Source organism: Lampris incognitus, chromosome 10 (assembly GCF_029633865.1).
Source record: "Lampris incognitus isolate fLamInc1 chromosome 10, fLamInc1.hap2, whole genome shotgun sequence".
Lineage (NCBI taxonomy): Eukaryota > Metazoa > Chordata > Actinopteri > Lampriformes > Lampridae > Lampris > Lampris incognitus.
Genome location: NC_079220.1, coordinates 11,974,045 through 12,000,013, shown reverse-complemented (window position 1 = coordinate 12,000,013; position 25,969 = coordinate 11,974,045). Strand labels below are relative to the sequence as shown.

At 46.3% G+C, this 25,969-nt stretch overlaps 3 protein-coding genes across 4 annotated transcripts in view; all 3 read left to right on the top strand.

Moving 5' to 3' along the window:
* The first annotated feature begins 380 nt into the window (after window positions 1–380).
* On the top strand, window positions 381–8,780 carry LOC130119545 (WW domain-binding protein 11). Of its 2 annotated transcripts, none has more exons than XM_056288074.1 (12): window positions 381–462; window positions 1,160–1,246; window positions 1,564–1,595; window positions 1,691–1,784; window positions 3,678–3,874; window positions 4,162–4,295; window positions 4,565–4,731; window positions 4,909–5,133; window positions 5,456–5,578; window positions 5,918–6,202; window positions 7,025–7,210; window positions 7,542–8,780. In XM_056288074.1, the coding sequence occupies exons 2-12, from the start codon at window positions 1,183–1,185 to the stop codon at window positions 8,231–8,233; spliced, it is 2,199 nt and encodes a 732-aa protein (XP_056144049.1). In that variant the 5' UTR covers window positions 381–462; window positions 1,160–1,182; the 3' UTR covers window positions 8,234–8,780. The 2 variants fall into 2 exon arrangements, with proteins under 2 accessions (XP_056144049.1, XP_056144048.1); XM_056288073.1 differs by having other exon boundaries at window positions 458–622.
* A 302-nt stretch (window positions 8,781–9,082) lies between these two features.
* On the top strand, window positions 9,083–15,778 carry ddx47 (DEAD (Asp-Glu-Ala-Asp) box polypeptide 47). Its single transcript, XM_056288312.1, has 12 exons — window positions 9,083–9,218; window positions 9,422–9,515; window positions 9,679–9,867; window positions 10,041–10,112; window positions 10,324–10,442; window positions 12,765–12,836; window positions 13,020–13,136; window positions 13,309–13,455; window positions 14,119–14,256; window positions 14,392–14,462; window positions 14,696–14,825; window positions 15,360–15,778. Exons 1-12 carry the CDS (start codon window positions 9,090–9,092, stop codon window positions 15,591–15,593), a joined length of 1,512 nt encoding a protein of 503 aa, XP_056144287.1. The 5' UTR covers window positions 9,083–9,089; the 3' UTR covers window positions 15,594–15,778.
* Window positions 15,779–16,487: 709 nt separating this feature from the next.
* LOC130119431 (myosin-10-like) overlaps window positions 16,488–25,969 on the top strand; it is a 119,036-nt gene continuing 109,554 nt past the window's right edge. Inside the window, exons 1-2 of the mRNA XM_056287934.1 lie at window positions 16,488–16,682; window positions 17,787–18,164. Of these exons, the coding sequence (XP_056143909.1) occupies window positions 17,820–18,164 (345 nt within the window). The 5' untranslated portion in view covers window positions 16,488–16,682; window positions 17,787–17,819. The remainder of the gene's footprint in view (window positions 16,683–17,786; window positions 18,165–25,969) is intronic.

The window sequence follows — 25,969 nt, the reverse complement described above, 5'->3', positions numbered from 1 at the left end:
AGTACTCGTCGTCATATGTGGGCTGTTCTGAGTGGGGGGCGATCTTCTGGACTGCACGGATGTTGATGCTTCCTGGGATACGGTTGGTGAGCTTTTCCATTCCCTTCTTCATGAGTCCCGGAGCTCCGATGACCACTGGCGTTGTTTCGGTCTTCGTCCCCCACATCCTGTTGATTTCATTCTGATTTCATTATCATTATTATTATTATTATTATTATTATTATCTGGATTATTGACTATTCATGGAGACGTTTTGAACTCATTCGAGTTAGACGTAAAGGTGCGCTGACATGGGCTATGCTTTAAAACCTTAGCCGAAGACACTGGTTGCAAATAGGAGGCTTTGCCCCTTTCCTCGGGCTGCTGGTGCTGGAGTTCACCGCTGGGAGTGATGACACGTTTTCGCTCCATTTGTTTTCGGTGACGTTTAATGTCACCCTTTCCGCCTGCGCTCGCGGCAAGGTAAACATGGCGAACAACCAGCGCAGCCGATAGCTGCATTCTCTCTAACATGTGTTGAATTAACGCCTTTACCATCACAAAGCGTTATTTTTTTTTAACCTTGCACACACAAAAGTGGGTGCAGGGCGCTAGATATTTAAACTTTTTAACGCGGAAAGAGGTAAAGTGAAGTTTTGCCACCTGTATTACGATGCCGGCTAGCGAGTTAGCGTGTGTTAGCCTGCAACGCTAGCTAGCCAAGGGGTTGTCCGTTATTGATAAAGTTTACTGGCTGGTTATGGTTGTTTGTTGCATGAGTCGTAATAACTTGGTTTCATTTTTAGATTTGTTTCTAAATGTGTTAAAGTTATGGGGGCAACCTAGTTTGCTAACCGTATTTAGCTTTAGTCATGTAATCACGATCATCGTTAACCCCCGAAGCTATTAACATTATTCAGTGCTAATATCATTGCATATTATTGTTACATACATTTGTAGCAAAGAGTCTTAACTCTACGATTTTATCTAAATAAATCTACTGGCCATTTCCTGTAAACCTGATTTAGGTATCGGTGAAATGTGCTCAAATGAATGTCACTGCAATTAACATAATTTGCAATTGGTAGATAAGCAGATTGTATTTGTAGGATTTTGGAATTTGACTTGCCCATTTCGTTACGGCTCAATTTAATTGTGGTTTGATTGTAACGATCGGCAGGGTGAAGAAGACTCGCCGTCACCATGGGGCGACGATCGACCTCCTCCACCAAGAGTGGGAAGTTCATGAACCCCACCGATCAGGCCAGTAAGTACAACCCATAAGTTTAACAATTTCAATCAATCAATCAGTCACGTTGCATTTTATATAACGCTTTTCTAGTTGCAATGCTTTACATTTCTGGTCAAATCTGAATTTCAGACACCTGTTATAATGGAACACAAGCCGTTTTCTGTACAATTATACAGGTTCACAATTTGTTTCATGTTTTCTGGGAGTGTCGTGTCTCAGTGTATTTGTTTGCCCCTGATGCAACACAGTTAAGTCTGAGATGTGCATCTTGTTAGCCGTTTTGCTCCATTCTGTCATCAGTTATATTTATTTATACTCTACCTGTTTTACAGGGAAAGAGGCAAGGAAAAGGGAGCTGAAAAAGGTATTACTGGATTTTACAGGATATTTTTTTTTCATTGTGAATGACAGACAATTTTCTTTTGTTGATCATTAGTTTTCTCACTGTCCTCATACTAGAACAAGAAGCAGAGGATGATGGTGAGAGCTGCTGTGCTGAAGATGAAGGATCCCAGACAGATCATAAAAGACATGGAGAAGCTGGATGAGATGGGTGAGGGCTCTGAATATGCACCTGGCAACAGAATTATGATTTTGACAATTCAATGTGTTTATTGGGGGAACCGTTTTTTGTCCTAACTGTGGGTGGTAAATATACTGCTCAAAAAAATAAAGGGAACACCTAAAAACACAATATAGACCTCGATGAATGAAATATTTCAGCTGAAAATCTTTATTTATTAGACAGAGGAATGTGTTTAGAGCAAAATAACCTAAGAATGATCAATGGAAATCAAAATCATTAGCCCATTAAGGTCTGGATTCAGAATCATACTCAAAATCAAAGTGGAAAATGAGAACATAGGCTGATCCAACTTCTGTGGAAATTCTTCAAGATGATTCAAAATGAGGCTCAGTAGTGTGTGTGGCCTCCACGTGCCTGTATGCACTCCCTACAATGTCTGGGCAAGCTCCTGATGAGACGACGGATGGTCTCCTGAGGGATCTCCTCCCAGACCTGGATCAGGGCATCGGTCAACTCCTGGACAGTCTGTGGTGCGACATCGCGTTGGCGGATGGTACGAGACATGATGTCCCAGAGGTGCTCGATTGGATTCAGGTCTGGGGAACGTGCAGGCCAGTCCATAGCATCAATGCCCTCGACATACAGGAACTGCTGACACACTCTGGCCACATGAGGATGAGCATTGTCATGCATGAGCAGGAACCCAGGGCCCACTGCACCAGCATATGGTCTGACAATGGGTCTGAGGATCTCATCCCGGTACCTAATGGCAGTCATGGTACCTCTGGCTAGCACGTAGAGGTCTGTGCGGCCCTCCAAGGATATGCCTCCCAAGACCATCACTGACCCACCGCCAAACCGGTCATGCTGGAGGATGTTGCAGGCAGCAGAACGTTCTCCACAGCATCTCCAGACTTTCTCACGTCTGTCACATGTGTTCAGTGTGAACCTGCTCTCATCTGTGAAGAGCACAGGGCGCCAATGGCGAATCTGCCAACCAAGATGTTCTCTGGCAAAGGTCAATCGGGCTGCACGGTGTTGGGCTGTGAGCACAGGCCCCAATTGTGGACGTCGGGCCCTCATACCATCCTCATGCATTCTGTTTCTCACTGTTTGAGCAGAAACCTGCACATTAGTGGCCTGTTGAAGGTCGTTTTGTAGGGCTCCGGCAGTGCTCCTCCTGTTCCTCCTTGCACAAAGGACCAGATAGCGGTCCTGCTGCGGGGTTGTTGTCCTCCTGCGGCCCCCTCCACGTCTCCTGGTGTACTGGCCTGTCTCCTGGTACCTCCTCCATGCTCTGGACACTGCTGGGGGACACATCAAATCTTCTTGCCACAGCACGCATTGATGTGCCATCCTGGATGAGCTGCACTACCTGAGCAACTTCTGTAGGTTGCAGATACCGCCACATGCCACCTCTAGTGGTGAGGGCACTAGCACAATGAAAAACTAACCAAAGATCGGCCAGAAAAGATGAGGACAGGCAAATGGTCTGTGGCCACCACCTGCAAATCCATCCTTTTATAGGGGTTGTCTTGCAAATTGTCTAATTTCCACCTGGTGGAAATTAGACAATTTACCAACAGGTGAAATTGATTCACAAATCAGTGTTGCTTCCTAACTGGACAGGTTGATATCTCAAAAGTGTGATTGACTTGGAGCTACATTGCATTGCTTATGTGTTCCCTTTATTTTTTTGAGCAGTGTATATGGTCCCATTGCATTTTCAATGGGGAAAGTTAACTTTTTTTTTAACAATACGTGTATTTGCACTTTTTTAACTGAATGTTACAGTTTTTCTGTTTTCTTCCAACACTCTTGCCGTATGAATTTTCCTGATCATGCCACTTTTTAGAGCCGTCTTGTTGAATTTTCTTCTCCAGGTAAACTTACGCTAATATATTTTGGTCTATGTATCAGAGTTCAATCCAGTGCAGCAGCCCCTGCTCAATGAGAAGGTGCTGAGGGACAAAAGAAAGAAACTACGGGAGACGTTTGAACGCATTGTCCGTCTCTATGAGAGAGAGAACCCTGACACCTACAAGGAGCTACGCAAACTGGAACTGGACTATGAGACCAAGCGAGGACAACTGTCCCTTTACTTTGACTCAGTCAAGGTATATGTATATGTATATGTAGTCAAGGTATATGGGGATTTCAGGTGCTTCTTGCATGCATGTAGGATTTAATTTTGTTTTTTCATGAACCTGGAGGATAAAGAGTTGGTTTTACATTTTACATTATGATAATGAATTCAAGTTTTACATCTCATCATCACTTCAGGACTGACTTCATTCATCACCATCCTCATAGCACACTTGCAAAGCATATGTTTCTGAGGGCTCTGTTTCTATAGCAGATAATACTCCTACTCATTTTTCTCTTAAAAATCTTTGTTATTCAGAATGCAGAGTCAGTGGAGGTTGACAGTATCCCACTGCCAGAAATGCCTCATGCCCCCTCCAGTATTCTCATCCAGGACATCCCTTTGCCAGGAGCCCAGCCTCCCTCCATACTGAAGAAAAGTTCCTCATTTGGGTAGGCATTGACCTGCATAGTTTTCTGTTTATTGTTTGTGTGGTTGTAGTTGCTATATAATGAATTCCTGTGTATCATACCATAGTACTTACACAATAATACTAGGTCTTGTCTCAGACTGGAATTAATCTGAGTGTTCTGTGGTATAATTCTTGAAACACTCATCAAAAGACTCATGACAAACAACTTTTAACTTTTCCTTTTAACTCTCCTCTCACACCAATTTTTTCTCTCCTTTTTTATTCTCCCCCCTGTTCTGTGTTCTATAGTAAAGGTTCTCTGTCATCATCCTCTGGACTGGTGTCAGCAGCAGTGGCAGGCGTTCCTCGTCTGCCCCCTGGGAAGAAACCCCCTGGCCCTCCACCGGGTCCCCCGCCTCCACAGGTCTTGGCTTTGTATGGCATTCCTGCTCGTCATGCTTATGGGACAGACACAGGTGATGCATAAAGGAATCTGAAAAACGTATTGTATATATGTGGGTTGCCCTCACCTTCCCTTTTCAAACCTAAAGTATTTCTTTTCTCTCGCTCTCTCTTTCTCTGTCTGTCTCACGCACTCACTTACTTACTCACACAAACACACACACACACACACACACACACACACACAACAGAACCTTCTGCTCCTGGTCTCGAGAAAGACTCTGCAATGGACATGGGAAGAGGACGGGACAGTGGCAGTGAGAGTGACAGAGAAGGGGACGATGGGGAAGATGATGACAGTGACTCTGAGGAGGACAGTGAAGGAGAGAGGGATGATGAAGGCGACAGGAGGATGAGTCTGGATAGGCCAGATGATGACAGAGGAAGAGAGGAGGACAGAACTGATCGACATGCAAGTGAGTATTTAAAATAGTTTGTGTCATATTTATTAATGTGAACTTACATATTGCGTGAAGGTACAATAAAAGCTGATGTTTCGAAACCTCAGCTTTCTAACCTCAGCTCATATTGAATGTCATGCTTGAAAAGAGTGTCATCTAGATGCCTTAAACTGTAAATGCCATTGTTGTGAAACATCACGTCTGTTAGTATTCTCACACATTATAAGATACTTAGAATTTTGTCTTGAATTTATGGTACTTTACGTTAGATCTCGAAAAATTACTGTTGTCTTCAATTAAAACATCCCTTTGATTAATGTCTCCATTTCCGTTGCAGCTCGCAGTGTACGTTTTGCAGATATGCCCCCAGCGGCACCCCGAGAAAGAAAGAAGAAAAAGAGGGTGGTGAAGAAGACCAAGGCGATTACCCCTCTGCAAGCCATGATGCTTAGGATGGCAGGTATTGTATTTCACGGATATTCAATTCAATTCAATTTATTGTCATTAAAAACAATGTGCAGGCACATGTTAAAAATGAAATGAGGGCTGTGGCTTCACCAAACAGTGCAAGACAGACACAGACAAACACAGCAAACACAATATAAGATATACACACATGAAGACCAAAAGCTAAAAATAAGTTAAAAGAGCTGGAGTACAAAATATTTAAAAATATCTACAGACATTCAGTGGGTAGCCTCTGTCTCTGGCACTCTACTAATCAGAATACTACTACATACAACCTTTTCATTCTCTTCTTTTGATAAAACTGTTTCCTTTGTCATTTTTTTGTCTACAGGCCAGTCTGTTCCTGAAGAGGAGGAGGAAGAAGAGGTTGAGGAAGAATACACAGATGAATCAGACACTTCTGATATTGAGGACAGAGGACCACCTGGAGACAACCAGTCCAATGTGATACCGAGTCAGCGTCTTCCCCCTCCTGTTGGGCCAATGGGCGGACAGCAGGGGCCTCCACACTTGCAAGGTCCACCAATGGCAGGGCCCCCACCACTTGGACCGCCCCCTGCTCCTCCAATGAGGCCTCCTGGTCCACCTTCTGGGCCACCTCCTGGCCCCCCTCCTGGTAAATTCAGTGTCTGTTGTTTAGTATTCAAGTTCCTGGCAATGGCCCTTTTCAAAGATATTATAGTTTAAAGTGATACTGACATCAAAATCTGAAAATTCCTATTGATAGGCTATGTTCCGAGTTGGAATGTGACCACGGAGAAATTCAGTGGCCAAAACAGCGTGTCTGTGGCCACTGGAGAGAGATCTGTGATTGACTGTAAATGGTGTCCAATGACAAATTGTGCCGGTGGATATGTAGACACCAGTCAATTTGCATATAGGATGTGTCCATAGCAAGATGCTATAAAACCACAGAGAAGCCGTTCTTTCACCCCCTCCTGCTAGCTACTTGGCTCGAGTTCGTGCTATTTTGCTGAGACTTTATTATTGATCTTGCTACGACGTATTGCTATCTATCTATCTATCTATCTATCTATCTATCTATCTATCTATCTATCTATCTGTCTATCTGTCTATCTGTCTGTCTGTCTGTCTGTCTGTCTGTCTGTCTGTCTGTCTGTCTGTCTGTCTATTTATCTAAATATCTATCATCTATCTATCTAACAGTTATTTGTATCACCGAATCCTCCTCCTCGAAACTGTAATCCTCGCGAGAGGATCTCCCTCTCGCTAGCCGACATTTTTTGTAAATAACAAGTGACGAGTGGTACCGAGCCCCACCCACCCAGGAAAACCGTAGCCAATAGCTTTGAATTCATAAAATCACACCTATTTTTGGTTATGATTCAAACTCCCAATGTTAAAAAATGTGTTCAGAAAGGGCATGTCAGTCTCTCTGTAAACACTTTTTAGATGACATCTTTTATATTATCCTTAGGTGCGCCTCCGTTCTTGAGACCTCTTGGTATGCCTGGAGGTCTTAGGGGTCCGATACCACGTCTACTACCTCCCGGACCCCCACCAGGTCGGCCACCTGGCCCACCTCCTGGTCCTCCTCCTGGTCTCCCACCTGGCCCCCCACCACGAGGACCACCTCCCAGACTACCTCCCCCAGCACCACCAGGTACTTTGTGTTTAGGTGTATGTGTGTAAAGATACTTAACTATGTAAAATAAATTTATGCATGAACTTTTTGTTTTTATTGCTTATTGAATGAAACATTTGTCGAGCGTGCACAGATATGTTAAACTCTTGAATGAGACATCAGTTCTGCTTAGCTCCTGCTAATCCTTCAGGTAAGGCGGTAACAATAGTTCAGACCTTTATATGGTACTGAACGTCCAGTAAATCTACTCAATGTTAAACTCTAAGGAAAAAGTTTCCGTGCATGCAAACAATGACAAACGGTTTTAACATTTCAAACTTGATCCTTTTTTTCTTGCTTCTCCTCACAGGTATCCCGCCTCCTCCACCAAGAGCTGGGGGACCTCCTCGTCCCCTTGCCCCACCCCTCTCTCTCTTCCCTCCACCCCTCAACTCCAATGTGCTCAGTGCTCCCCCCAGTATTGTCCAGCGGCAAAAAGGCTCAGGCTCTACCCAAGAGGCTTCTCAGAGCAACATGCCTCCTCCTGTTATGCCCATGCCGATGCGCCCAGGAGTCATGCAGATGCCCCCTCCCCCAGGAACAGCTGCCCCCTCCACAGGCCCCAACCCTGCTGGCAATCCTCCCAGTCTTCACCACACAGCCACCATCGAGAAGCGAGCAAACATCACTTCTGTCCCGCCCAGCGGAAGCAGCTTGGCAGCAGTTGCCGGGTCTGGTGGGGCCACCATCTCTGCCAAGCCACAAATCATCAACCCCAAGGCAGAGGTCACCCGCTTCGTACCCACAGCGCTTAGGGTGCGTAGGGACAAGGGTAGTGCAGTACCTGGGGCAGCACCGGGGCCTGTGGAGAAAGCAGGAGGTGGTGTAGGAAGGAGAGGAGATGATGGCATGGGAGCAGCCCAGGGGCAGAAGCAGCAGGCCAGCGCTGCTCAAATCGGCTCAGCCAATCCAAGCCAGATGAGTGCTATGCCTCAGCCCAACATGAAGACTAAGGACCAGGTGTATGAAGCCTTTATGAGGGAGATGGAGGGGCTCCTCTGAGACTCAAGAAAAATGGAGGGATGTTCAAAGGAGGCAGTTTAGAGTGTTTTAGTTTTACACATTTTCTGAACAGAGTAACGGGAATAGATAATTGTTAAGCCAGAAGGAAACCACCCAGATCATTTTCTCAGCCTTTAGCTAAACAAGAGTACTGCAAAATTTCAGCAATGGTCTTTGTAGCCTAATAGAGCTTCATATAGTGTGGAATGCTGTTATTCCTCTAAGAATTGGTTGATTTATGATATTAAATCTGACCAGAAAATGTGTAACTGAAAACATCCATATTGGTTGCTTTTCCACCAAGCAGCAAATAGCAAGAACACATAATGCTCTCAAAAAACGGAAAAAAATATTTTGCTAGAGATGACGTGAGTTTTTGTTTCCCCAGTAGTTTTTGTGTTGTTCGTCCCAGCCAACTGTGTTGATTTGGCTTGACCAGTACAACATTTTTTTTTTATATTAATGTCAAGTTGTATATTGTTGATTTCTGAAATACTTGGACAGCAAATTCAAGATACTCATCAGTGGAATGGTAATAAAATATCCATGTCTGAAACTGTTTGATCTTGGCAAACATTGCTTTTAATATTTGGTTGCAGGGGTTTATACATTTTGCTTAGAATGCACAAATTCACATGCCGCTTTAGTAATTGCATGCACTAAAACAACGTCCAGGCCAGAGTACAAACTATAGGAGATGGCAGGAAGTATAGCAGAATTTAGTTCTGTGCTTTGGCATGAAAGCCTGCAACGCCATAAAATGAAGACGTCAATTCCCAGAAGGCATCACGGTTTAATCGCTGGTCCGTTTCCGCTTTTGCGCACTAGAAAAAAGAACACGTTGGGGGGAGAAAGCATGGCGGACGAACCTCAGCAAAGCGTTAAACTAAAATTGGACGAAACGGACGAAGGCTCGAGTAATGATGAGACGTGCGGTGATGTAAATGGCGTGGAAAACGAGGAGAAGAAGACTTTTAAGGACTTGGTAAGTTGTCTTACAGCGCACGAGGAGTCCTTGATGTTACCCGATGTACAGCGGCTGAGTTCACCCGGCTAGATCCGTCGGCAAGATACCGCCACTGTCGGGAGAACGTTAGAAGAAAGACCGCCGAGTTCTTTAGGTGCAGTATATGTATAACTTCCGTGCAAGACTTAGCTGACGGGTCAGACGATTGTTGTCATCAACAGGGTGTCACTGAGGTGCTCTGTGAGGCTTGCGATCAGCTAGGATGGAAGAGTCCAACGAAGATTCAGATAGAAGCCATACCCGTAGCTCTGCAAGGTAAGAGACCATGCTTTCTAACATCCCTGACAACGCAACCACGAATGAAAGGCTGCTGCTATTCTACGGTTTTCCGTCAGTTTTGCGTCTAACCTAAAATCTCCGCGTCCTGTCTTGTCCGTCTTGTGAAACCGTCCCTCCATCCTTTCCTACGCATTGACAGGGAAGGACGTCATTGGTTTGGCAGAGACCGGTTCAGGGAAGACCGGTGCCTTTGCACTTCCCATCCTCCAGTCTTTGCTAACCTCAGCGCAGAGGCTTCATACGCTGGTGCTGACTCCCACCAGAGAGTTAGCCTTTCAGATCTCGGAGCAGTTTGAGGCGCTGGGCTCCAGCATAGGTGTTAAGTGTGGTATGTAAGACGTGTTGTGCCATGTGTGTAATTGAGTCACTTTGGCCAGAACCTGTGTCATAGAAACAGATGAATCAAAGCCAGTGTCATAAAAGAAAACAAGGATTTAGTTGGTATTTGTGTACAAGAATAGTTTTGTTTGTTATGACATGTCTCTTTCAATTCTGTTCTAGCTGTCATTGTTGGAGGAATTGATATGATGTCCCAGTCTTTGGTCCTGGCTAAAAAACCACACATTGTTATTGGTAAGACATCTGCTGTAAACAATGGTGTTACCGTAGTACTGTGTGAAGCTTTTGAACACTATGTATTGTTTTGTTATAATAATTGCTCTATGTAAGCGTGCAGCTATTTAAATGAAAAAATGGCCACAGCTGAAACTGCTGAGTAGTAGTTCATTTTATCCATTCATACCTGCAAAATTTGGGCGTAAACGGATTGAACTGTGTTTTTCAGCCACCCCTGGTCGGTTGATAGACCACCTTGAGAACACCAAAGGCTTTAACCTACGAGCCCTGAAGTTCCTGGTAATGGATGAGGCTGACAGAATCCTTAACATGGACTTTGAGACAGAGGTGGGCAGTTTAAAGCAAAGTCCAGTGGGCAGTTTAAAGCCAACTCCACAATCAACTGGCTGTCAACAAAAACAATATAAACATTTTGCACTATACAGAAAAACACTTTGTGATTTCACTTGACGCACACTTTTATGGCTATTTTATGCTGCATTGATCATTCTACAACCCCTCTCATAAACAGTCTGCTTAGTAAATTTGTGCAGGCAGAATGGCTTGCATGAAAGCTTTCCTTTTAATGTTCTCAGATGACTGACACAAATATTGTAGTCTGTGGTAGGGTTGGGCAATATGTCAAAATTTTCCTGCGGGCCACTGTCAGCCCAACAATCGGCAATTGCCGATTACCCCCCCCCCCCCCTCCCGTCAGCTTTTTCAGCAAATGCAGTCATGGAAGAGCTCATTGGGAGCTATTTGGATTTATTTTGGATTTAAACTGGCTGCAGCTGGGGAGCTGAAGGACCTAAATGAATTAATTTGTTGTCTTTGCGAACAAGGAGTGCCAGCAAAAGATTCTAACACAACCAATTTGCACGTGCGTTAATGTGAAAATCTAATTTCACTGAAACATTACAGCCTATAGGCTAATTATTTTCACATTAACAAAATAAATCACATTGAGATCTTTGCTAAGCAATAAGATGTAAAGACAGGCTGAGCAACTGTTTGACACAATTTGGCGGGGGGGTCGATGGCGTCAGAGAAGGACGCCTCCGCTTGCAGCCTCCAAATGAACAAGCAGGTGGAGATAACATGACTATGCTATTAAATGATCAGGGTGCACAACTGCACATAATAGTTTTTGGTCTAGTTCTCATATGGTTTATGAATTGATGTTGCTTTTCATTACCAATCGATCAGACAGCAATTCAGTAAAGATTGTTTGCCCAGTTTTGTGAAAAACTCATTGGAAATCAGTGCAACAAGAACATGCGTATGGCCCATCTCAAACTGCCAGTTCCTATTTGCGCACGCTTTGAATTGCGCTTTACACGATGAAAGACTACTATTTACCGAGTTGAATTCTCAGAGGCAGGCCATTAAAATAGCAAAAGGACCAAAATCGCGCAAAAAATCGCTCAACCATCGATTGGACTCAGCCAGTCACCAATTGCTGATCTCTTCGTCCAGTCGGCCAAGTCTGTAGCCAGCAGCTAACAACATGTACCCAGGTTCTGCTGAATGACAGAAGCCAAGCATGTGTGGGCTTGGCTGTTACTTGGATGGGAAACCTGGGAAAACGAAGTTGCCCCTGGAATTGGTGTTGATTGGCCAGTAGGGGGCAATCTTACCTCTGGTCCTAATGAAAGGAATCCCAATGCCCCAGTGTAGTGACGGGGACACTGTGCCGTAGGAGATGCCGTCCTTCGGATGAGATGTTAAACCGAGGTCCTGACTCACTGTGATCATTAAAAGATCCCATGGCACTTATCGCAAAGAGTAGGGAGTTCCTCGGTGTCCTGGCAAAATTCCCAACCTGGCTGTCTCCATATGGTCACCTAATCATTTCCCAGTGTAGTTGGCTCAATGTCTTCCTCTCTCCACCTCAAGCTGATGTGTGGTGAGCGTTCTGGGGCACTATGACTGCTGTGAATCACCCAGGTGTGTGTTACACATTGGTAGTAGTTGAGATGAGTTTCCCCCTTTCACCGTGAAGCGCTTTAGGAATCAAGATAAAGTGCTATATAAATCCATCCATCCATTATCCAAACCGCTTATCCTGCTCTCAGGGTCGCGGGGATGTTGGAGCTTATCCCAGCAGTCATTGGGCGGCAGGTGGGGAGACACCCTGGACAGGCCGCCAGGCCATCACAGGGCCGAAACACACACACACACACACACACACACACACACACACACACACACACACACACACACACACACACACACACACACACACACACACACACACACACACACACACACCTAGGGACAGTTAAATACAGCCGATTCACCTGACCTGCATGTCTTTGGACTGTGGGAGGAAACCGGAGCACCTGGAAACCCACGCAGACACGGGGATAACATGCAAACTCCACACAGAGAATGACCTGGGACGACCCCCATGGTTGGACTACCCCGGGGCTCGAACCCAGGATCTTCTTGCTGTGAGGCAACCGCTCTAACCACTGTGCCACCGTGCTGCCCCAAACACATGATAGTCTGACGAGTTGAACCTACAACCCTCTGATTATGAGACATCACTACTGAACACTACACCACAATCTCCTCGCTATATAAATATAATCCATTATTATTATTTGTCTTTTTTTTTGTAAATCTGATTTCATTATACACCTGTTCACCATTTCTTTCTTACAGGTGGATAAAATCTTGAAAGTGATCCCCAGAGACAGACGTACCTTCTTGTTCTCTGCCACCATGACAAAAAAGGTACACAGACAAATACCTCATTTTTTAAGCTCTGCTCAAGTGCAGCTGTGGTTTGTAATTGCTGGAGCTGGTGGTTTACCAGAGCTGTGTGTTGTAAAATGTGACTGGATTTATTTCACAGCATCGATTGTACACATCTATTTGCTCTGACATTATCTCATGGTCCTATGTGTGTTTCAACAGGTTCAGAAATTACAGAGAGCTGCCCTGAAAGATCCTGTGAAATGTGCTGTGTCAACCAAATACTCGACAGTCGACAAGCTTCAGCAATACTACGTCTTCATACCATCCAAGTACAAGGCAGGATGAAAGACTACTATTTTAAATTTCCATTTGTTTTGTAGCATCCATCCACCCAGCCATCACCCCTAAAAGCTAAACCTATGGCTACAATCTCCACTGTTTTTGCAGAGGCCAATGCTGGCATATGGATGGGTCTGCAACAATGTTTGTATGTGTGTGTTTTTGACAGGATTGTTACCTGGTGTCCATCCTGAATGAGCTGGCAGGGAACTCTTTCATCATTTTCTGTGGCACATGTAACGGCGCCCAGCGGGTGGCACTGTTGTTGCGTAACTTGGGAATCACCGCTATCCCGTTACATGGCCAAATGAGTCAGGTAAGGTCCAGCACTACCGAAACGTGTGCACACTCACACTTCCATGTACATTATGAATGAAAAGCTGCTTGTCCTCTATGTTCAAGGCATCATACCATAAATTCATATATACTGGGGAGCAATATGTTGGTGGAAATATGGTTCGATGCTGCACACATGGTCTTTCGCTGTCTGTCTCTCCCTACAGCTGCTTGATAAAGACAGTGTTTGTGTGTCAGCATTAAGCAATTTATACTAACAAACATGGCATCGCTGGATCAGATCATCCAGTAGGTTATCAGCAGCATGAAAAATGGAGTGATTTTGTATTTTCTGCCAGTGTGGAGCAATTTATGGTATACTACTCTCCATGCAGTAAGCCCAGTAAGATTATGTGCCATAAAAATTAGTATATTAAGAATAATAATTTAATTGTTTTATATTTACTGATAGATTTTCCTGTGGCTCCTGAGGTTTTTCAACTGCATTGACAGTCTTGTGTTTTTGTTCCTACTTCACACTTACAAATGATTTTTTTTTCAGCAAAGAAACCCTCCATTTGTCTTTAGGCGAACAATTTCATGGCTATCTTAAAGGCTTCCTTTTGGTGTTTATGTTGTGTGTGTTTTAGTTTTGTAAGTATTCTGTTTCCGGACATTAACTTACCCTCTGTCTGACTGTCAGAATAAACGTCTAGGAGCGCTAAACAAGTTCAAGTCCAAGGCCCGCTCGGTGCTGTTGGCGACTGATGTGGCGTCCAGAGGTCTGGACATCCCTCATGTCGACTGTGTCATTAATTATGACATTCCCACTCACTCCAAGGTACTTGAGTGCTAATGTACAAAAGATTTTCCAGTGATTTGATGTGTTCTTTTCCTTCCCTTGATGAATCTCATGCAAATAAGATATTTTGCATAACTATTTGATTTTTATTGTGCGTCTTTCTGTCTGTCTCAGGACTACATCCATAGAGTGGGGCGAACAGCCAGAGCCGGACGGTCTGGAAAATCCATCACTTTTGTCACTCAGTAAGTTTGGCCTCCTTAAATTTACTAGTTATCATTATTCTAACCATTGCTACATCACTGTGGAATTATTTTTTCACTGGCCAGCATTTTTGTTTGACGGCCTAATTCTTCATTGTGCCTGTCTGATGCCCTTTTGGCTGAACGGTTATTGTGTATGCTTCAGTTGAAAAGAAAATTAGTATGAGTTTGGTAAAATTAACACCTAACTTGATTGCCACCCCCACCGATGCTAGGTATGATGTTGAGCTGTTCCAGCGAATTGAAGTGCTGATTGGCAAGAAACTTCCGGCTTTCCCCACCCAGGAAGAAGAAGTGATGATGCTGGTAGAGAGGGTCAGCGAGGCCCAGAGGTTTGCAAGACTGGTAAGTCATAATCACAACTTGACATGTTTGAGAGTTTCTTGAATGATGACTTAAGTTTTACAACACTGCCGTAATGTGTAGCACCAGCTGGCTTTTTGGCTTTCTGCTTTTTCTCTAAACTCATATTGTCTGATATCTTGCAACTCCTTATAGTTCAGTTAAGAATTTACACGGTCCTCTAAATGTTAAGTAAATTATGACCCTAGGATCATGGAGCTTGCACAAAAAGCATTTTCTGACATGAATTAAACTTTTTAACGAGGCACTTAAGTCTGAAAATCAATGTCTGTCCTTATTCCCAATCAGCTGACTAATTAGAGGCATTTCCTGTGTAGTGGTGACTGCTTTCTGAGTCAGATATCATTCTTGTACTTGTATTATTCCTGCACAAATGTAGTTTCATTTCATGGCCGGATTAACCCACCAGGGGGCCCCGGGGCACTCGCCCGGTATGCCCGGTCCGTAATCAAGCATTGTTTCATTTGATGACCCAGACTTAAAAAAAAGTAACTCCCAATGGCTTTTCTTTCACAGGAAATGAAGGAGCAAGGTGAGAAAAGGAAAAGGTTTAAAGGAGGAGATGGCGATGAGGATGACACAGAGCAAGCAAGTGGTGTCAGGAAGAAGGTGAAAGGAGGGGGTGGAAGAGGAGGAGGAGTTGGAGTTGGAGGAAGAGGGGGAGGAGGAAGAGGAGGAGGTGGAGGAAGAGGGGGAGGAGGAAGAGGAGGTAAAAGGGGTGGTGGAGGAGCTTGGAAGGGAGGACGCTAAACACCCCCACCATAACAGACTGTGAAACACACTTTGACACACAACACCTTTTCTACCATTGCTGAAAATGTGATGATGATAAATGGAGGTATTCCAGTTTCTTAGATGGATCAAAACAAATATTTAATATCTGAAAATGTGCTCTTTGAAATGTTTTCATTTGTAATAAAATTTAAACGCAATAACTGAGGCCTGTGTAGTTCTTGGGTTGCAGGTGGATGGTTTGAGTCGATGCGTTGTAATATTCCTTTCAGACACAAGAGGGAGACGTTTCACACCACACGAGTCTGGATCGATATATATGTGCAGCGTTAATCGCTTTGTCAGCTATATATATATAGAGAGAGAGCTATATTATTTCTCGCATGTTTTATTTAATTTAATTTAATGCTTTTCTTCGTTTCTAAAACACGTTATACAACATATTTTGTATTTGTAAATAGTAAAGCACTGTCCTCATTTATTTCCAATGTATCACAAGCAACAGGTGTCGTTCACGGTCCGATCCGTCCCTCCTCCATGTCGGATTGCGAAGTTCTGCGGGTCGACCTGCTTTCATCCCAACAGCGTCAGGAGAGCTGGACCGCAAAGCGGGAACCCAGTTGTCTCGGTCGCGTTTAGTGGGAGTGTGCAAATGCATAGATATTCTAGGATAGATAAAACATGCGTCCTCAAGCGGCGTCTTTCAGTCGTCGCTCTGCGCTTCTGAACTCGGAACAAGGCTCTCCTCGGAGGTCCGCAACGATGTGGAACTAAAGAAAAGCGGCGAGGTTGGCCCAGAGTCACAGAACGTTGATCGATTGATCTTTTCGATCAATTTCTATGTCTGCCCCAGACCCCCCCCCCCATCCCACCCCGTCGTAGGCGGGCACAGCGGCGGTCAAGTCCGTTCAGTTTAGGAGGGGCCCTACTGTAGGGGCAGTGTCTTTGGTGCATACCAAAGCCCGAATACATGCCTGCATTTCAATCGTGTGTGTGTGTGTAAGCCGCTGGTTGCATCAAGTCTTGTTTGTTTTTTTTCTCCCAGGGGCAGATTTAGAAGACCTCCGTGAGCAGCCGCCGAGCGTTTCTCAGTATAGACTGCACCAGGTAAGTTAACCGGGCGGCGGGCGGCGGGCTGGGGGGGCGGATGGGGGCTTTGCGGGAATGAATGAGCAGCGGCGGCGGAGGCGGCGGCGGAGTGAATTGATCGCCGGAAGATGGAGGTCACTTGAAAACTTTGGCGCTCTGACGTCGCGCCGCAATGTCGCCCGTCCGTAGGGTCCCCCCCCCGTAGGGTCCCCCCCCCCTCGGACGAGTTGAATTACAATATGTCAGGTGAACGTGTCGGTGGCGGCCGATGAGATAATTGGGTAGAAATCCCCGACGTAAACGCACCTTTTCCGGAGCGGGGGGGCGTTAATGTCCGGACCGTGCGTGCGTTGGCTTGCCAACCAGCCAGCCAGCTCGACTGGACGCTTTCTGCGCGTCTCGCCAACGCTGTGTCATCACAGCGGGGCTTTCCTCCGTCTTCTCCCCGGCACCGGGCCGTCGCCGTGTACAGAACGAGATCAAGTTAAACGCATCTTCCGAGTATGTATTTCGGGGTCTGTGACGTTGATATTGGGGGGGGGGGGCTTTTTTTGTGTGCGCCATTCAAAACGCCGTTTGGTCCAGTTCTGTGTTCTGACTGCGCTCGTGTGCGCAGCATGCGTATTCTATCGTGTCGTTGTAGAGACGCGCAGCAAAGACGGGGGGGGGGGAGTTGTCAGGGCTCAGAATTCGCCTGTGATGATTTGATTTTTCGGGGGGTCGGTACCTGACTTGTGTTTTCAAATCCGTGCGCGACGCCAGTCCAAAGAAATCTCGTTGCCGCCGCTGACGTCGACGCAAATTAACACGGTCGTGTTATCGTTCCCCTTTCTTGGCTGCTAAATTTAACTACACGAGGCGATAACGTCCAGTGACAGCCTTCTCATTCTCGTCTCCTACCATTCAGTGAAAAGCTGGTCTGTCTGATGTTCAGGGCACATGTCTGATCTCTCATTTCTTTACTGGGATTAATGAAGTGTTTGCATTTTCACATGTGACTTGACTGTTACAAGTTAGAACTCATACATACCACAGGGCATCTGCTCTCATTGTCTCCCAGTCTTAAATATAGTCTTGGAGCTTGGATGGATGAATGAATTAATATTCCCTTCTCTGTTCTAGGCGGCCAAGTTGCTCTGGTAACCTCCAGTTAAGATGTCTCATCGGAGTGGGCAGGAGGACCCAGAGCGGTACCTGTTTGTGGACCGGGCTGTGGTCTACAACCCGGCCTCACAGGCCGACTGGACGGCCAAGAAACTGGTATGGATCCCCTCCGAACGCCACGGCTTTGAGGCGGCCAGTGTCCGGGAGGAGCGAGGCGACGAGGTCCTGGTTGAACTGGCGGAGAATGGGAAGAAGATAGTGGTCAACAAGGATGACATCCAGAAGATGAATCCACCCAAGTTCAGCAAAGTGGAGGACATGGCTGAGCTCACTTGCCTGAATGAGGCCTCTGTGCTGCACAACCTAAAGGACCGGTACTACTCTGGACTCATATATGTGAGTGATTCAAACCTAAACCCTTCACTGGCAGAAGGCAGTTGTGTATTGTCAAATATGCAAATGATTAACTTATTGAACTCTATATGATGCTCTGGTTCATGCAGCAGTAGGCTGAATAAAATCCCAAATTGTTCTCAATAAGGCGCAGACCCTCCTCTGCAGTCAAGTTTATAGGCCAGAAAATTAATTAATTTGAAAATAACCACCTGTCATCGTGTTTGTCTGTTTGCGAGCCTTTCTGCCCATGGTTGTATTCATCTCCCTCCTCTCTCCAGATCAAAAATGAAATTAAAGTGTGACACCGGGTGAGAAAGGGTAAAGATCTCAAGAGTTAATACTGAACATGCACACATGCACAAGCTATGTTACTGACAGATCTCTCCTGTCTTTTAACCATTACCAGATTTTCCCCTCCAGCGGATCCTCTCTCCTCTGGTTTTGAGACTCTTACTTCCCTCCCAGGCTTCCCTCTCACTTTAGGCAGGGGCAGGCCTCTTCCATAAACACCACTGGCTTCGGTTTGTTTTTCCTGCTCTGTTCACCTTATGGTGGGCCTTGTTTGATCCTAGAGATAGTGTGACCAAACTGTGGGCTCCTCACATCTCCACGGGGGCTCCCACGGTGTTAAACCGAGCACTTTCGGCCCAAGGTGTAAGAAAATTGGCGCTGAATATTGCAAAACCTTCGAATGGCAAAATCCTATTCTTAGGTTAATGCTCTAGCATGCAGGTTCTTCATTTTAACGTCGTATGTCCTATTTTCTTGTTTTTTGGAATTATGCTGGGCTGAATGGCCATAATAAACAATAAAATAATCTTCAAGTTATTGCATTTCACCACAAATGGGGCTAATCCTTGATGTCCTATTTGTGATCTTGACCCATTTAGTGACATGCATTCCATGAATAGCATGTGGGTTAGCTATCACCTAAGAGACCGGTGCAGAGGCTGATCGGGGAATTGTGGCTCTTTTGATTTATTTTCCTCATAAGACATGATGAAATATCACCACTGGCGTTTGTCCTCCTCTGTGTCGTAAAAAATCTCTTCAGACATGCATGCTTACAAATGTTTTAGAATTTAGTATAAAAAAAAAGCCACGACTTGTTCAGCAGGGTGGAATAGAAGAGTAAGACCTACTTTCTTGACCCAGGTTTGGACACGTTAGTTCTGTCAGTTTTATGTTTTCATTAGTCTATCCTCTAATTCAAGTATATGTCTCAAAAATGGCCTTTGTGCAAGGAACGGACAGGGCCAACAATTTAGCACCATCTCAGTCCAATGAAGGCCACTTGGCGAGATACGTCTCTTTTGTCACACGCCCACATTGTGGTTTCTGCTGTTCTTTGGTTGAAGACTGGTTTTTGGGGTTTGTTATCATCCCCCTGGTTAAAGAAATTGAAACCACATGTCTCTCTGGGTTCTCTATCGGTAGTAAAATGCTCCACTTGAGCCCAGTGTTTGATGAAGACCCCTTTAGTTTACTCATCCCCGTGGATCTGACCGACCCCATGGTGCTTGGCTAAGCCGACCCCACTCGTGAAGACCCCCCCCCTCGGGCTGTGTCTCAATTGAAGTTGGGGAGCCTGCTCTGTAGAGTAATGCTTAAAAGCAAAATCTGTCCTTCAGACAGGGTCCACCCCACAGTTTGAAGCCCCCTGTGTGACAAATGTACTGAGTCAGTTGCTAACAGCATCTCAGTAAGTGTTGCAAGAGGGGCCATTTCATCCTTTCTTCTTAGCTGAACCGGTAACGTCAGCCACCAAGCCCCTAGTCACAGTTCTATAGGCCCGCTAGGTCTCTGGTCTGTGTCTAGATCGTCCTGCATATACTCGCTCTATCTACGGTCCCCTGCCTATCTGACAGCTCTGTTTTATGTGAAGTCAGTCAGCCAGTTGGACCAGCTCATTCATTGTAGCGGCATGCTATCACTGAGTGATTTGAGTCGCAGCCTAACTGCATTGCTACACGCCAGGCTACACTAGCGGGGCTACAAGCAGGCCTTTGTGTTGTTAGATAAGCCCCAGCTGTCAGAAAGCCTCAGCATTCTTCCATGGCAGAAAAGCATCTGTCCGTCTGCGTGTCTCCTGCTGCCCACACCGACCCTGTCAGACTGCTGGCGCTCTGTGTCCATCCTGTCCTCACCAGCCGCTCTCCCCGTTACCCACATCGCCTCTTCCCTTCTCCTCCTATCTGGGTCATAAACATTATTGATACCCCCCCCCCCCCAAAAAGAAAATGGTAATTTTTCTAGCTCTCGATACATTACTTTCCTCTTGTCCTCATCCTCCTAAGCTGTCTGAATGCTAGATGCACACGCGTCAAAGCTGAACTACTGATGGACGAGAGCGTCACTCTTGACTTCCCTGTGGGACGAGATATTCTATTTTCGATATAGGAGTTTAAAATGGCCTCAATACTTTTTTGGATTTTGTGTGTAAATCAAAGAAACATATGAACACATTGGATTGCCAAGTTTTTCATACTGTGAAATGCCTTAGTGTCATAGTACTCCATTTCCATTTTGTTTACTGTCACATTGGTTCTTTTTTGGGGGGGAATTCCCCCCCTTTTTTCTCCTCAATTGCATCCGGCCAATTGCCCCACCCTTCAGAGCCATCCCGGTCTCTGCTCCACCCCCTTTGCCGATTCGGGGAGGGCTGCATGCCTCCTCCGATACATGTGGAGTCACCGGGAGGGCTGCAGACTACCACGTCTCCACCAATACATGTGGAGTCGCCAGCCGCTTGTTTTCACCTGACAGTGAGGAGTTTCACCAGGGGGACATAACACATGGGAGGATCACACTATTCCCCCCCAGTTCCCCCTCCCCCTCAAACAAGTGCCCCGATCGACCAGAGGAGGCGCTAGTGCAGCGACCAGGACACATACCCACATCCAGCTTCCCAGCCGCAGACATGGCCAATTGTGTCTGTAGGTACGCCCGACCAAGCCGGAGGTAACACGGGGACTCGAACCGCTGATCCGCGTGTTGGTAGGCAATGGAATAGACTGCTACACCATCCGGACCCCCCATCGCAATAGTTCTGACAAATACGAACGCACAGCTTCAGGTCTTCCAGCCCACTGATGATAAAATAACACCACGACCCGACTTTGGATAAGCGTTTTGGATAATGGATGGATGGATTCCAAGAGATTTTGATGAGGGTGTTGCCTTGTTTAGCAGTGTCCCACTCTTTGCTTTGGACACCCTTCCCGTCTGTGTATCTGTCATGTTTCAAAGGCCAGACGGAAGCTGCTCATTAGCTTTGATATGAAACCATCTGAGCAAAGCGCCGTCAAGGGAACGGTCAAGATCCCCTTTCCCTCTCCAGAGGTGAGCGGTTCATAAGGTGCAACGGCTGTCCGACCCATCGTTCGTCTGACTGATGGAGGGGTCATCGGGCCACATGAAGACGGCTGCTGTGTCTGCTGTTGCCTGTGTGTTTCTCAGCTGTCACCAGGCCACTGCATCGCCTCCCCCGGATCTGATTTCACTTAGGAAATATCACTTTCTTTTCCCTGCCCAGGGGTTGGGTTTGACTGGGGGTTCTGCATAGGCCTATGGACCCATAGCCCTGAGCCTCCCTGGGCACAGTGGTCCCTCCATCCCACCCCCCACCCCCCTTTTTCTCCCCAATCGAATTTTGGCCAATTACCCCACTCTCCCGAGCCATCCCGGTCGCTGCTCCACCCCCTCTGCCAATCCGGGGAGGGCTGCAGACTACCACATGTCTCCTCCGATACATGTGGAGTCACCAGCCGCTTCTTTTCACCTGACAGTGAGGAGTTTCACCAGGGGGACGTAGTGCATGGGAGGATCACGCTATTCCCCCCCAGTTCCCCCTCCCCCCAAACAGGCTCTCTGACCAACCAGAGGAGGCGCTAGTGCAGCGACCAGGACACGTACCCACATCCGGGCTCCCACCTGTATACACGGCCAATTGTGTCTGTAGGGACGCCCGACCAAGCCGGAGGTAACACAGGGATTCGAACCGGCATTCCCCGTGTTGGTGGGCAACGGAATACTATGCTACCCGGATGCCCTAAATTTGGTTTTGAAATGAGGATAAGCGGTTTGGATAATAGATGGATGGATGGATGGCAGCGATATAGAGCGGTTGTACAAATATGCAAAGTGATTTTCATTTCAGAGATCAGATAATTCTGTGTTGTAACGTTATTCACGATGCACTCATGTGCTCCCTCTGTTTTGCAGCCCAATTAAGCATTATTAATTGATGCCTGCACACAGACGTTGTTGGAAAGGTTTCTGGATTCGTTTCTGGAGGTGTGCTGAGGCATGATTCAGCAAATTGCTAAACTTCATGGAGGATTCTGATGGCTGTAAAGGTTTTCCTGTTCAGGATCGGCCAAGGTATCTTTCCCCGGCCCTGCCAGCTGTCTCGCTGCAGAACAGAACAGATAGTCTATTTATAGTACGGTTCCAGCTTTCAGATAAGGGGAATGAATTTTTAATAAGTTTCAAAATGGACAGTGGTGTTAGTTACAGCAGTCTCTCTCTCTCTCTCTCTCTCTCTCTCTCTCTCTCTCTCTCTCTCTCTCTCTCTCTCTCTCTCTCTCTCTCACCTCGCCTCCCTGTGTTTGTGACAGCTTTCCTTCTAGACTGGTCTTCAGTGAGCCTTGTCAGTTAAATTACTGCCTTGCTTTTCATTTCTGTCTACGCTTTATTTCTTCCTGTGTATTTTTTTTTTTACTCTCCCTCCTCCACCCACCTTCCTCCGTATCAGCAGGACAGGGCATCATCAGCCTTCCTCCAAATGCTGACTGAGGGCCTCTAGCTCAGCTGTTGCATAATAACCACAGTGTTTTCTCCAGGGGCCCCTCGTCAATCTGTGACTGCTGAGTCACTCGCATCACAACACCGCTCTCCTCCTATGTTACCGATCTAGCTGTTTTTCTCTTTTCTGGATTTTTCCTCCTTTTTTTCTCCCCAGTTGTACTTGGCCAATTACGCTATTTTCCGAGCCATCCCGGTCGCTGCTCCACCCTCTCTGCCGAACCCGGGAGGGCTGCAGATTACCACATGCCCCCTTCGATACATGTGGAGTCGCCCGTGAGGAGTTTCACCAGGGGGACGTAGCGCGTGGGAGGATCACGCTATTCCCCCCAGTTCCCCCTCCCCCCCGAAGAGGTGCCCCAACTGACCAGAGAAGGCGCTAGAGCAGTGACCAGGACACATACCCACATCTGGCTTCCCACCCGCAGACACGGCCAATTGTGTCTGTAGGGACGCCCGACCAAGCCGGAGGTAAACACGGGGATTCGAACCGGCGATCCCTGTGTTGGTAGGCAATGGAATAGACCTCTACACTACCCAGACGCCCTCTAGCTGGTTTTTTAATCACAGCAACTGTTACAACACAGGCTTTGGTGTTTAAAATGCTCCGTTCAGAAGCTGAGAAATCGCCTCAGATTTGATTTGTCGACACTTGACATTGAATTGAATTGATACTGAATTCGAACTGGCCCAGACTCGGATAATGAAAAAGACATCATCACACATCCATCTTCCTAAATGTTAACGTCTTTCGCCGTTGGCTGCACGCGCCGTCCGAGGGGCCGCCGTTCGTCGACACTCTGTCGGGGGGATGGGTGCACGAAGCGGTGCGGAGCTCTTGAAACAATTAAAGCCCTTTAAAACAGAGGCTCAGTGATTCATTACAGCCTCCGGAGAGATGTCTGCGTTTTTAAGAACCTCAGCTTCCACGGCTGGCGGTTGGACTAAGAAAACACGCACGCACACAAACACGCAAAGTTAAAGCGACAGGTTTCTGTGCAACTGACACATGACTGACAATTTAATGGGTTTAAGAATCCAGACAAGTCTCCGTCAGGTCCTTCCAAGAGTTAGGCTCGTGTACCCACACGTCTCGCTCGTATCGATATCTGCGTGCAGTTAAGGGCCAGGTCCTTTTTCGACGCAGGGTGTGTTTGCACTCGGTAGGATCACTTTACTGGCGTGTGCTCCCGAAAACAGAATTTATGCTGCTTGAAAAATGAGCACATGTGCAGCCGAGGAATGAAAGTAAGATTTGGCGTTTTGGATCGTTTTCATGGATCATCTACGTTTTCTTCCTGTGCTTTTCCAATACCCCCCCCCTCACTTCTGGAACACCATGGTTCCTTGGAAAAAACCAGTAACTGTGGAGAGTGTTGATGAAGGGGCTCAAAGGGAGACAGGACAAACAAACAAGTCTGTTACTCTGACCTTGGTGCGGGCTCCCTCTGATCCCCTGGGTCTCCTGCCAGATAGGAATGATTGCTCCTCGACTCTGGGGGGGGCGGCGGGGGGGGGGGGGTTCCACGGGTCACTGTTTTGCCTATGCCTTGTCCAGTCTGTCTGATAGTGTTACCTTTTTAAGATGTGGCTGAATGACTTGATATAGTGCTCGTTACTGTGTCTGTGTATCGAGTTTCCTGTGCCCCACCCCTTTTTTCCTCCCTTCCATCTTTGCTTCTGTCTCGCCATCGTGTGTGTGTGTGTGTGTGTGTGTGTGTGTGTGTGTGTGTGTGTTAATTGGAAAGTAAAATCGTGTGTGTTGTGTCCATGTCTATGCAAGTCCACAGTTTTGGTCTCACATACCGGGTGTGATGAGTGTAGTTGTGACGGTGTGCAGGGATCCTCTCTCTCTCTCTCTCTCTCTCTCTCTCTCTCTCTCTCTCTCTCTCTCTCTCTCTCTCTCTCTCTCTCTCTCTCTCTCTCTCTCTCTCTCTCTGTAGAGGGAATTTCAAGCCTCCATAGCATCTTGAGAACGAGAGAGGACCGACGACCCACAGGGCCTCTCTCACTCATTCCTGGGTTCCCTCCAGTCTGATACATTTAACCCACAGCATACCTTGAAATGTGTTCGTACCGTACACACACACACACACACACACACACACACACTCCGGAGAGAGATCGCCGTGCTAATTATCCAGCTGAATGTAACACGCCGGTCAGAAAGTGGGCTGAACGGCTGCAGTGCAAGCTTTTTGCTGCAGCACGATTCTTTACAATTCTAATTGTTATTCACTTTGTGTAATGCTGTCTCACATCTGAAGTGTGTTTTTTCTCCATTATGCTTCGAGGGCCTTTACTGCACCAGGTTAAACATGTGGGTGTGCAGCCCATTCATTTATGGTCTCATTCCCACAACTGGTCTCTCTCTCTATCGCTCCCTCTCTCCCGTCTCGATCACTCTGTTGTGTGTCTACCATGATGACGTAAGGTCCCAAATGGTGGTTAATGACAGGTCATGCTGCACTGACACAATGCAGACCACAGCACTTGTGTACGTCTAGACAGTGATGGATTAGCTCATGATCTTTTTCACATTTACTGTTGGTTATTTAAACATGGCATCCTTTTGATGGGTTTTTTTATGCTTTTTTTTATGCCGTGGTCCCAGTGTAATGATACTGTTTGTTTCAACAGCCGTGCTACATGGATGGTTGCGGATCTGACACTGTACCGCTACATGTGGATTGGACTTTAGTATTTTTGGTGGTTAAGTCATTTGTCTGCCTTCTGCACCATCTACTAGTCCCTATTTAGATCCTGACTGATGTGGATAAATTTACTGTCGCTCTAGCCAGCCATAGATTACTGGGCCAGCGAAGAAATGATACCGTTTCCACGAAACAAAGGAGATTAATGTGATATTCTTTTCTCGTGACTGCACTAATCTGTTCTGTTAAACAGTAATAAAATCCAAAAATATGTATATCTGATGTCATTGTGTGGTCTGTCCACCACTTCCTTGACAACAATATTATCAATTTGTGTGTCTGTGT